The sequence below is a fragment of the Copidosoma floridanum genome, unplaced genomic scaffold (assembly GCF_036245765.1).
Source record: "Copidosoma floridanum isolate Cflo_tuat_1 unplaced genomic scaffold, Cflo_Japanese_pri ptg000013l, whole genome shotgun sequence".
In the NCBI taxonomy this organism is placed as follows: Eukaryota; Metazoa; Arthropoda; class Insecta; order Hymenoptera; family Encyrtidae; genus Copidosoma; species Copidosoma floridanum.
This window is the reverse complement of record NW_028321890.1, coordinates 9,579,827-9,593,011: the sequence shown is the minus strand read 5'-3', so window position 1 is coordinate 9,593,011 and position 13,185 is coordinate 9,579,827. Positions and strand designations below refer to the sequence as shown.

The 13,185-nt window shown below is 36.1% G+C and overlaps 1 protein-coding gene across 1 annotated transcript in view; it reads left to right on the top strand.

Moving 5' to 3' along the window:
* Nucleotides 1-3,307: 3,307 nt before the first annotated feature.
* Nucleotides 3,308-13,185, top strand: part of Cad87A (cadherin 87A) — a 70,930-nt gene continuing 61,052 nt past the window's right edge. The window contains exon 1 of the mRNA XM_089591347.1: nt 3,308-3,741. Within this exon, the coding sequence (XP_089447473.1) occupies nt 3,713-3,741 (29 nt within the window). The 5' untranslated portion in view covers nt 3,308-3,712. The remainder of the gene's footprint in view (nt 3,742-13,185) is intronic.

Below are 13,185 nucleotides of genomic sequence, written 5' to 3'. Positions count from 1 at the left end.
TAGAATAATTAACATTAAAAATGAAATTATGATCTTACGTAATTTAAAAACGCGCTTAATTATTTTTCTGCTGACTTTATTGATATTGTAGAAACAGTATACTACCAACTTAGATAAAAAAAAAATGTGGAAAAAGTATTTATAGTTTTTTTTTTATAAAGTAATTGCAACTCGCAACAACTTTAACTGTTATGGTACTAAATGACGAAACTTTTTTAAAATGAAACGCCTAAATCTTTTTATTAAGATCAGGTATACATTTTTATAAATCCCTGCAGAATTAAATCAAAATTTAGTTTTACTACACAAAAATTATTCTTTAAATACTTTTGAATTTCACTCATATAAAAAAAATATTTGAAGCTTCCAATTAATTACCATCATATTCGAGTTTTCCATCTCACGTTGGATTCATATTTAACAACCGAAAATACCTATACTAACAGACGATAATTTCAGACCAGACTGAGAATTCATACATAGTTTTTTTAAAATTCAATTTCTGTATTAGGGTACTCGGACCTTATGACTAGGTCGAGGTATATTAGAATATTTTTTAGAGTCCTATGGGCAAATTGAAAATAGTTTTATCAAAATCGGTACTGTTTTTCCAATTTTGGATACAACCCGGCTTATTTACTATACTATCTCTCTCATGCACAACGTTTTTTCTAGGCTTCCAAGAGTTAAAACCTTACTGATTGGTCCAAAGCATGGAAGTTTACGTTCAGCTGGTTAGTACCAAGGATGGCTGTTGGAAATCTAGCATGCACTACTAAAAACAACTGATTGTATACATCGGCCTGTGTACCATAAATCCACGAACCTGATTTTCCAATACTTATCAAATCGCTTTTTTAAATAGATAATTTCCTGATTTTTTCGGTTTTTTATAAAAAATAAAATCGTAGAACGTGAGTTATAGATTTTTAAAAAAACGGCCCAAAAGAGTACTTTTTGGCAAATTACGAAAAAACGGCTGGGCCAATTTTATTTTCTTGGAGCTCATTTTCTTCGTCTTGAAATTGAGCATCTTTTTAAATACCACAACTTTTTTGTCCGACTCTCCAGTTTTTTCCTAGACGCGAAAAACCATTTTTGACCACATTTACCATTTTTTTTGGGCCGTTAGCTGACACAATTTGGAGTCTAAAACCATTTAGATTTGTTCAAAAACCGAATAACTACCACCATGATTTTGTTCGCGCTAATAGCAATTTCCCAAAATTAATCATGCTTTTCTGCTACTTATATCCTACTAACTGCCGGTTCCCGCCCTCGGACCAGACTTTGCGCCCTCGTAACCATTTTGGACCCATGGGCAGAAGTATTTACTTACCCTATACTAGCGCTCATGTTTGTACTCTGTGTGCCCCAGTGACGTAAGGTACCATTTCTACTTAGAATGAGCCAAAGGACAAGATGAACTTTTTTTTAAGACAAAAGGTGCAACTTTTGGTTTAATTTGTTTATTGTTTAAACAATTGAAATAAAAAAAAAAATTGCCACAAAGATCCCCTCAGCATTTTGACCAATTGCCTTTAATCAGTTAACGTTACAGACATGATCGTTTATTATGAGTACTAGAAAATAACTTGATATCACCCTCTGTTTTGCACTCATGTTGAATTAATGATCATGTGGCCTTAACTGCTATGACGGAGTCTTCATCGAACACATCAGCCTTAGTAGCTAAGGTGGTTTGAAACTGAAATTTTATACTTTATAATAAACTATTAGGGTCATAAAAAAAAAAAAAAAAAAAAAAAAAAATACATTTTCACAATAGGGGATTGATTGACGAACCAATTAGCGATGGATAAAAATGACACGTCAACTTTTTAAACTAGCTTCCTATAATGCTTGAACTCCCCTTTTCTCGACTATCAACAGAATAGTACTATCACTAACCAATATCTAGCACTCGGATTGAGTTCGACCCCTTGAGGAGTTTTACAGATAAGAGAAGCTTAATTTGCCATTTGCTGTGTAAGCTCACGCTTACGTTCCTAAAAATGGATTATCCAAGGGAGGATTTCAATGATTTGTAAAATAACCATTTGCTCAAAATGGTCAGGTGAATCACTCGAATTCTCCACCTGGTCTGACCTGGACATCAACCAGACTCTGGTAAAGTTGTTTCGCTGACTTTTAACCACATCCGAAAAGTCAATTGACATGTTTGCCACAAGCTTGTTCGAGTTATTTTACGTTTGATGACAATACAAGGACTCTATACCGTATTCACCTTTGTTTATCGAGAATCATTACTCTCTCTTGCAGTGGTTTCGCTCAATTTGGGCAGTAAAAGTGAGCTGTTTGAAAAGTAGTAGTTCATCGTGGAACAAGATTTGCAAGAAAGTTCGTGAAAACGAGTTACGCAGTGCCGAGATGCCAGATCTCCAAGAGGGAGACGGACGTTTGAGATGCGTTTCTCTTTCCCGCCTCCACTTGCAGTGGGCAACGACGCGAGTGGCAATACGGACAATGGAGCGGAGTGCAGGTAAGTAAAAGATCCTGAAAAATGTGCGCCGAGGGCAATCGAGTGGGAAGCAAAGGGAGAAAAGTCGAGCGCAGGAAACAAAATAAAGAAGTGGTAGATTAATGGTATATAATACGCTATACTCGTAGAAGGTAAAGTGTTACGGCAGCTGGGGTGACGGAGTACCTACGGAGAGGCAGGTAAGGACGGTAAGGTGATTCATTCGGGCAAGCGAATAAGGGGGGCTACATATACCGAGGAGGACCGGGGAGCAAGTCGGTCCGCGCGAAGACTGTCCGAGGTCGCTGCTGCAGCTGGGAGTGCTGGGAAAGGTAGAGTGTATACTGCGTTGAAACGAAAGGCACCGAGCCCGTGCGCCGCACGGCAGCGCGCGAGAAATTTCGGAATTTCCAGCCTCCGCGTTAGCCTACTGCTCGCGGAGCTGCCGTCTCTTCCTTCAGTCCTCGAACGGCCTGCACCACTGGCAGAGCTCGCGTAGCCACCACACAACGGCCCGGACCTCCCGCAGCTCCTGGCAGGAGTCTGTCCGTCCCGCGAGTGCACAGCTCCGCTCGACAGCTTACTGTTCTGAACGACCCAGTGCACACGCATAAGTGTACACTTAAGATAAGTACCAGTTGTCTTTCTTCGGGAGGAAAAGCCGGAGCGACGTCCTCTCCCGCAGTCCTTTCGCAATCCTTGCGCTCGCTCTCCCTCTCTCTGGTACATCTGTGTATACATTTACACTCCACGACGCTCCCGCGCGCTGCGCGCTTGTGGTTGTGCCCGTATACAGTTACAGACTTGTCATGTAGGGGCAGCAAAACATTTTCCGTCAACTTCGTCACGTTGGTCGTGGTTTTAGAGCTTGAAAAGCTCCGTAGCGCTTGGAGGGTGCACTACTCGATTTTCAGCGGCAAATCTACGTCGATGGTGCGGTAAAATATTGGTGCAGTTATCGAGTACACTTATTGTCTCTCGCGTGTGATTATTTCCCTCTCGGACTGTCGACTAACAAAAGGACGTCGTTCATTTGGTGGTGGATCGAGCTGGTGCTTATGCATGTGTTTGTTGGGTACAGGTTGTTTTTTGCGAAAATTTCGAGTTGCGAGAGCAGGAGGAGGAGGAGGAGGAGCTAGAGCGAGTAGAGAGAGAAGAGAGTGTAACGGGATGAAGGAAATCCAGTGAAGATCAAGGAGGGGCAAAGACGAGGAATTCCTGGCGTTTAAAATGGATAAGAGGACGGGGAAAATCAGCCGGTGAGTAAAGCTACACGAGATTTTTTGGGTTTGTAATTACTACTTAATATTGTACTTATTCTACGATTTCTCATTTTCTGTACCAGAAGCGTTTTTTCAATGCTTGATTTTCAAAGCTGGCCAGAGTGGGTAAATCGTTGATGTTGGTTGCGTTTTGATTTTCAATAACTCGTACAACGATTTCAGGATTGAATTATCGCAAAGTATACGTTGCACAACAAATGCTGAATGAACTCTAAAGTTGCGTCACTCGCACGCCGGAGAAACCATGTGTTTTTACAACCGGGAAGCGAAGTCGATTCACATGGTAAACCCCTGAGAAAGTAATCCTTTCCGAGGCCCATACACACATTCAATGCACTACACACTACGACTGACTTTTTTTTTTTTTTTTTCTCCATTGTGGCGGCTTTTAATTCTTTTTGCCTGAGTTGGGCGATAAATTGTCATGCAAACGGTCTACAGTTTACATTTCTGTCGACTCTCCATCATACGATTTGTCGTCAAAAGACTAGTGGTTGACAGCTTTCGGAGCAAAAGTAATGAGAGCCATTTTTATTAATTTTCGATAGAATTTGCTCGGTAAAAAAAAAGTAGGGTAAAAGAAATTATACAATCTTGCGACTGTATAGCCATAGAATTTTCAGAAACTTTTTTCCAGACTTCAACCATGTCGCTAATGATACTCACAGTTGGATCCCCTAACGGAGTATGCAGTAAAAAAACGAAAAGAATTTAAATTCCAAGCCACCTTTTTATGACACTCGCTGGGGGTGGATAAAATTTTTAATGATTATATAAATATACGGTTATCCGGCACGTATTCCACTTCTCGACCGAGTCAGCCGAGAGCTGTACGTACATATATATACACGTATACCGATCTTGTTTTTTTTCTTCTACTTTTTCTCATTAGTTAGTCATGCAAAAGAGGAAGAGTACACTGGTGCGGTGGATCGGGGAGTTGAGCGAGACGAGCGGGTAGTGCTCGTAGTCACAGGTACACATCGGAGTGAGCCCTTCCTCGCCACGTACCCAACATGTCTTTGTCATTAGTAGAACTTTTAACCGTAAAAAAGCCATGGAAAAAAAAACTCCGCGGCTGCGGGCCAAGTGCAAGACGAAAATACTGAGACTCCCAGCTCGTATATATTATACATTATTCCTACGAGGCACGTGCATTTGAGTAAGGTACATATTATCACGTATTAAAAAATGTGTACTACCCATGTGTACGTTGTACACGGCAAACACAAAAATACATAACCATACGAACATAGATGGGTTTGAAACGTGGCCTTGTACCGATACGTACATACCTACGGTAAAAATGGCTCGGAACCGTTAACTGGTAGGTATATAGGTATACGTGTACCACATGCGACGAGGTAGACCGAGAGTTTGCGCTCGCGCTCCTTTTCCCCGAGTCTTATAGAGATCTTCTGCGTGTGTGTGTTGTGTGTGTTCGAGGCTCGAGCACTTCGAGTGGTCGAGTGAACCGTGTACAAACATACGCCGCAATGCATTCTGTAATAGTTCTGACAGACCCTAACGTATGTACACGTATAGCTGTAAGAGATATTACTCCAACTTTGGGACAGTGGTGCAGGTAATGAGAAACTTTCGAGCCGGCAACTGTCCTCGTGCACAAAGACGAAGGCTTCCAAAAGGGCTGTAGGTTCTGCGTGTGGTTGATGTTCGCATCATTCAGATCCGCCCTGTTTCTCTAACTCCGCGAACAGCTTCGAATAGTGGAACCTGCTTGCCAAAGCTTCAGGATAGGTGTCCCCTCACCCTCTCGAGTATCGCGTATAGTCGAGTACCAATAATGTTGAGACTTCATTCCAACGAACAATCTTTGGCAAGATTAGCTCTGTTTTATTTGAAAAAAATAAAAAAAATAATAATTATTATGATATCAAAGCTTTTCAATTGAAAGTTCCATCCCGTTTTATGAAACTGTTGCCGAAACCAAAGATACATCGTGGGCACTACGGCTTCTGGCGTGACATCATAATATACACCGAGCCCGTTATGAATCAATTAATTTTATTACCCTCGTGTGAGCCGTACGATATGCGTCGTTACTTAACTCGTTCGCGTTGCACTCTAGCTTTCCTGCAGTACCTATGTAATGTGGTTTCGCTTTTATTTAACGCTGGGTAAGATTTCACTAGCTACAATGTTCACTCTAATTAAGTCTATAGCGATCTCACGTGTCTCTATTCACATGAAATTACCTCTCATGCTTTTTAAGGATCTCGTTCTCGTGCAATTCACAACAATAGCATTCTCGTTAACAAAATGACATTTTTAGGTACGACCAATGCATGAGACTGCCTTATAATTTTGTCAGAGCAAAAAGTGCAACCACTTATAAATCGTCTATTTTTAGTATAAAACAAATTTTTAACCTAATAATATGAGGGTAATCTGAGTTGGTCACATGGTGTATGTGTGGAAGTGTGCGGAAGTGTGTATGTAAATTTTCAACTTTTTCGACTAACTCGAGTAATTATGGTCCAAATGGGTTGAAATTTGGTTCGTAGCTTAGAGTTGGATGTCTCAGCTGATGATTTAAATTTTGATAAGTTTTATGGAAAGGAAAAATTTTGACAGAATTTTTTGGTGTAGTACTCTGAGATAAAAAAAAAAATTTTTTTCATCGAGAACTTTTTTTAAAGTATAAAACAGCGCAAAAAACGTGTGTTGCCTGTTACACAAATAAATTCAGATTCTATAACAAAATATTGAATACAATAATTGTAGATCTCATAAAAATAAAACTTCTTCATACAGTAAGTTTTTTTTTAAAATGCTGTCTTAATGATTTAATTGGCAAAAATCGTTTCAAAATAGCCAAATCATTCTACGTCATCCAATTTTTTAACAACACATTTTTAGACAAAATTTTTAATTCGAAAATTGTATAACTTCTAAAAATACACTTTCTTGTGATGACAAATTTTACCCATAGAGTTATTATAAAGACACTTAATATCGAAAACGTTTTAAAATGGCTGAAAAAGCATTTGTTAGTTTAAATTCAAAGTTAGCATATTAATACTAATACTCAGTTAAATATGATAACGGAGTAATTTAAAATTGAATTCTGTTACTCAAATAACACTGTTGCTTTGGCACATTGTAGATTGGTTGTGCTTTACATGCAAGACATGGTGTTTTACATAAATTTAGCCGCTTGTTTTTAATTCGTCAATTTAACGGAACGTGATTTCGGGGTTGCTAATAATATAATTCATGTAGAGTGTAGTAGTTGCGTTGTGGATTGTGGAATAGCATCAGCAAATTTTTCGCTTTATTGCGCAATAATTAACATATGGATGATAATCAAACAGATTCAATCAAAATTACCAGGTTAATGTGCGTGGAAATAATGCAGTTTTAAATTATAATCTTGTTTACAAATGGATAAAAACTTATTAATGTACAACTCGTTCATGTTTTACATGTAATTTTCCATGAGGTAGTGTTGGAATGCGATCAAACCGTGAGATGTAAGAAGTTTTGTGCAAAACTATAATTCGTACGTAATTTAATTTTTAACGATAGCAATACTCTTATTAATATCGAAGTGATAACATTGGGCGAAACTAATGAAAAGTGTGCAAGTCCATTAATTATTGTTTGCCAATGGTGTCAAATATTACTGGCTACAAAGTATTGGCAATGAAGGTTATTCCGTTACTTGACCAATTTTAATAAAATCAAACAAATCATTAAAAAAATCGTCGTCACCGTTATTGGCATTAAAATCATTAAGCTCGTTGTCTCATGCTTACAAGAAAATTGTGTCTGTGTGTGAAAAAGTTGAGTTGAAGAAAAAAAGAAAGGGAATGGATGTTACAAAAGATACTTTTTTCACTATGATTTTTATCCTTTGATCCACTCCCCTAGAATGAAGCGATTTTTCAAACATTTTTAAAAATTAAATTTTCACTGTAATTTAGATTGCAGTTGAACAAAAAAAACCAATGCATTCCAGGACTAGCCATTCTCATTCATTGTTTATCATAGAAATATACCATTTTCAGTTTGACTGTCACGTTAAATAAAAATTATGATAGTAGAACACCACGTTTATGCACAGTTATAAGATGGCCTGTGATCGAGTCTTATATATTTTATTGTTAATGTCAAGTGAGTATAGCTAACAGTACTGAACCGATACTGGCAGTATCATACATTTGTGAAGTAAAATGTCTGTGTTCATTCAACTTCAAATCAGCGTTGGTAAGTATTATTGAAAATAACCGTGGAGACTTGCATCAAAAAATTTTTCAGGATTTGATAAAACTACAAGACGTTATTTTACTGAATTCTCAAAATTTTTTTGATAAAATTTCCACTCGAATCGAGCGAACGTCGAGTCATTGGCATTCGAGTGAAAATTTTTTAGTACTTATGCTAGAGAAAATAAAAGATTTTCGTTATACTTTGTAAAATTTTTTTTTTCTTTCATTTTGAAAAAAGCAGCGTGGACAAAGAAATAAACAACGATTTAAAGAAAATTATATATATTCGGAGTAGTTTAGGTAGAGGACCCAATCATCAACCAAGAAAATATTATAAGCATGAAAATTTAACACTGCGATTGTTAGGCAGCATAAACAAACTACTTAACTTTATAATAATACAAATAAAAAAGGATTTCTTTCTAAAATTTAATTACCTTAAAGGTTTTACAAACGTACTTTTTTCACCCCAAAAGTCGATCACCTAAAACTGAATGGAACCAACACTCGATCAGTCTAGACCCCCCAATACTCGATCAGAAAAATGCAATATAATTAATTGATTCAAATCTACTTTATACAAATTGTATTGAATTTGAATAGTTTTAAATCTCACTTATTTAATTCATGGAGGGAGATTTTTTTTATTCGCTCTTTCTGTGTAATGTTCATAACATTACTCGTAAAAACGGGACTGGTCGAGTATTGGGTCCACTACCTTACTGACAAAAAAATCTGTTTGAATCGCTCTTAATAATACTTAATGGATATTTATGAGCAAACCCAACAAACCCTGAACTTTCGTGATTTTGAGTTCTTGCTTAAAAACTTTATACTTCATTTTAATATCAATTCGGATAGGAATTTCTCATTATTAATGCTTCAAATTTTTTTACAAAATAATCAAAACTAGATAGTATGACCTAAAAGTGGATATTTTCGAGAACATTTTGAAGTCTAAATTAAAAAACGCGTTTTTACTTAAAAAAATATAATTTTTGATAGCACATATGTATGGTTTCGTTCTAAAAAAAGTTTAAGTAAGCTGTAATCACCATGTTTTATTACACGTAATTAAAAAAAGGGTCGTTATGATATTCGCTCTATAAACCAGTGGTCAGTGGGTGCTTGGCTACCCAAGTGTGAAGTTATACTTCTCTGGCAGGTAATATATGTGAATGTAGATGCACTTTTTCTGAAGCGATATACTGATGCGATATCACTGCTACCACTAGGCTCTGCATATTAACCTTGATTCCAAGTCTTTATTTTGTATCCATTGAGTATATGACTGACGAAAATGTTGAATGAATAAAAATATATTATGTACATAGCCGTATGGTTTATAAAAAATTTAGAAATGCATCATATAACGTCATGTTCCTTGACGTAATGTACACGTAAGTCATTTTTCCAACCCACATATTATGAAAAATCTTCCATACAACTCGGGCGGAACGATTCCCAGCTTGTGGTGATGGATTCACACTACGGCGACTTGTGTCGGTGATACGTGCCGTATAATTATGATTATATAAACTGGCAACCGGTATTCGTTACCAGCAACCCCTGCTACTCGTGCGAGCTTATCACTATACCCTCTACTATACCCATGCATTGACTCGTGTGTAGGGAATTTGTATTTTCTGCATTTGTTATATAAATAAATATCACCGCAAAGCTAAGTTAAAATGTAATGTCTATTTACAAAGTTTGGCAATCACGGCGTACTTCATAGGTACATACTATACGTATATATATAGTATACCGTGGGCTCTATATACAAAGATCAGAGAAAACTCTAAATTTTCAAATATTTCATATGTTTTGTTCGAAAATATTAATTTTCCATGGTTATTACCGAGGTTTAAATTGTTTATAGCCACAATCAGGTGCTGGAGTCAGTCTTCAACGATGCCTTATCAATTTTTTTTAACTACTATTTCGGTACAATGTCTCACTTTAGCTCCATACGATATTAAATTTCATAGTATATCTTTAAAATTAATTCTAGTTGAGAATAATAAAAATTGTTTCCCAGCGTTAGAAAAAGGCATTCATGTAGAAATAATTTGTGTGCACTATTGACGAGGTGTTTATTATTGAAAAACTACAGCTAACAATAACTTTATCTATGAAAAATGTCTAACGATACTTAATTTTACACTTATAGTTTGTGTAATAATGAAAGAGTGACTCCAAAATCCATTTGTTTTTGTGTCGAAATGATAAAAAATAAATTTGCTTTTGAAGTACAGCATTGGCATTTTATAGAATGTTGATAATCCAGGATTTCGAAAAAGACACATTTTTAAACACTTGCATTGAAATTCTGAAAAATTTACTCAAATTTTTTTCGGGTGCCAAATTCAATTTCCATTATACTGAATTTAAAAATAATCACAACGTTTTATAAAGTACATTTGGTTGCATTAAATTAAATTAAATTCCTTAGAAATGTGTTGTCCAGTTCAAAATTAAATTTCGTGGGACACGAGAATATCTTACAAATATTTTTGAGCCGTAAATTATTTGATTACGAGAATTTTTTCCAACTGCATACTTACTCAATAACTTATGCAACGTATAAAAATATAAAGAAGCTAAAAATACGTATAATAATAATTTATATCCATGCTATGATATCGCACGTGACATCACTCTGCTAGCTAATAATGTATCGATCTGCTTGAAAAGTGTCATGAACCCTGTTATATCTTGTATAATGCTTACGAAGCGTTTTTCTGTTCTTACATCCATTTACTATAGATAAAAAAGGAGATGCATCATCGCAATAGATCTTTAAAATTGCCTGACGTATATGTAAAATACCTTGATGAATACATTTTTGAATGAAACTCTACAGCAAAAATACTTATTCCAAATAAGTGTTTTTTCAGCCCAATATTATTTTTAAGTAAAAAACATTTGTTATTAATTGTTTTTTAGGTTTTTAAAATAGATGGTTATTTAAAATTCGAAGTGTTTATTTTGAAAGTAAGTTTTGTATTATTCGATCTTGGAGGAAAAATATTTATTTTTACCGTGAACACTTTGAAATTAAATAATTAAAGGTTAATGATCAAAGGCTTAGTATTGCGAAACATACATTTTTACCAGTGTTCGTCTTAGTAAGCTCCTATGTAGGCCAAAAAACAATATAACTTAAGATATCTATTACGTGGGAATAAATATTTTGACTCTTCGTACGGTATTGTGTTTATATTTCGTGTGTATTCAGTATAGGGTTTTTGTGTATCTTAAAATTCCTACTGTTACCATCGATATCACATCCCTTTTCCTCCGAGTCCCTCCTTTTTTCCCAAGTGTGCCAGTCTCTTTTGTGCGGGCCCCTAGAGCAAAGCTCCCCTCAGACGTTTTGATCATTTATCCTACTGGGTACAATTTACAGGGTGCAACGATCGTTTCAAGCACACCACGACCGGTATCAGATTTCATGAAAGGATCCCCTCCATTGACTACTGAATTTATAACTCGCCGTACCTACCTTTGTAAAACTGATAATGACTTTACCAGGCCAGGTGGTAGGACTCCCTTCGAAAGTCCCTGGAAGTCTAGGTATCATCATACGGATACATCCACTGAAAATCGGATAAGTGGTTTTTCGGTATTCTGACGGGTAAGTACTCATCGTGCCGAAAGGGTGATAAAACCCGAGGATAATCTCGATAACTTTTGACTTTACTCGAACCCATGACTTCTCAAGTTATTTAAGCTAAGACGATAGGATGCTGACTTCTTAAGGAGGTTCCAGCGTCCTAGTGTCGCCACATTAGACATATGTCATAAAATAGTTTAGATTACGCTGAATTTAAGGGTACCCTTTTGTATATACTTATCCGGACAAAATCTTGAGAAATTCGAGCTTGAAGCTCGCTCTTTCGACTAGAGCGCTTATGGCAGGTATACTAAGACTAATAATTTGCAACTCCAATCGAAAGTGTCGGGTATTATCAGTATATACGTATTGTAGGTTATAACTTCATTTTTCAAATTCCGTCGTGAAAAATATAGATAACCGGAAAAAATTTTGATATATTCTATTTATAGTTGATTCAGTCGTCGTATTTCCGTAGGTTAGTCTGTACTTTTCTTGCAGCAGTGGTACCAAATATCAAAGTTTTTTGAGCAAATCAGGGCTCCAAGATGTGGGTTGGTATCCCTACTCGATGGAACCTCCTTAAGGACGTTCGGTAGAAATAGCGGGGGGGAACCACTTGCGGGGCAAGGGGGAAGCAGCGATGAGTGAAGACTTGGCATCGCCGCACGGGTCTCCAATGTGTGAGTGTTCATATACACACATCAGGTGGTGTGCAGGTGTGCACTCTGCAGTGTCTGCACTCTGCACTGTCTGCTGCGTCGGTTACGGCAGCGTATCTGTATATTTGTAAAGTATTTGTGCTAAAGATGTAAGTATTTGATTTTTATTCGTTATAACAATGTAATAAAAATGAGTAAATAATTAACAACGATGTGCTTACGAAGATTCAAAAAATCACTGATGAAAAAATATATTTACCTACCTTTTACCCCATGTCGTCTATCATTTCGAAATCAGTTATAAAAAATCTTAGTCAAAATAAAGTTGATTTTAACGTAATTGTTGATAAATTTATGGAAGGTGACGCTAGTTTGAGATCGTTTTTATTAAATGAACAAAATCCTTTTATCAAAAGAGAAGCTAATGTAAATAAAATTCTTGAATTTTTATGTCACTTGAAAAGTCTCATTGAAAGTGATATGTTAAATAATTAGGACAGACTCTAGTCTCTGCGATTACTACAAGTATGTGATTTTTTTATCTTTTGTAAAAAAATTGTATTGTATAAAAATTAAAAATTAAACATTTTATAAAGAAAAATAAATATGTGTTATTATGATACATTGTTTTGTTATGGGTTCGGGTGGAACCTATGTACATATACTCACACACATATGTAAGCTTATGTTTTATACAGAAATACATAAATATCTACCATAATGTTTAAATATATACTGTTTTATGTCCTGGAACATTTTGGATTTCCCGCTTCTTGCAACGTTGCCGTTGCGTTTTTGTCGAACTATTATTTAATGTTTTTATTCATAAACTAATCAGACGATCGTCGCGAAACTTTGTGTACGTATAGTTAATAACATTATCTGTGACATATAAAAAAATTGGAGA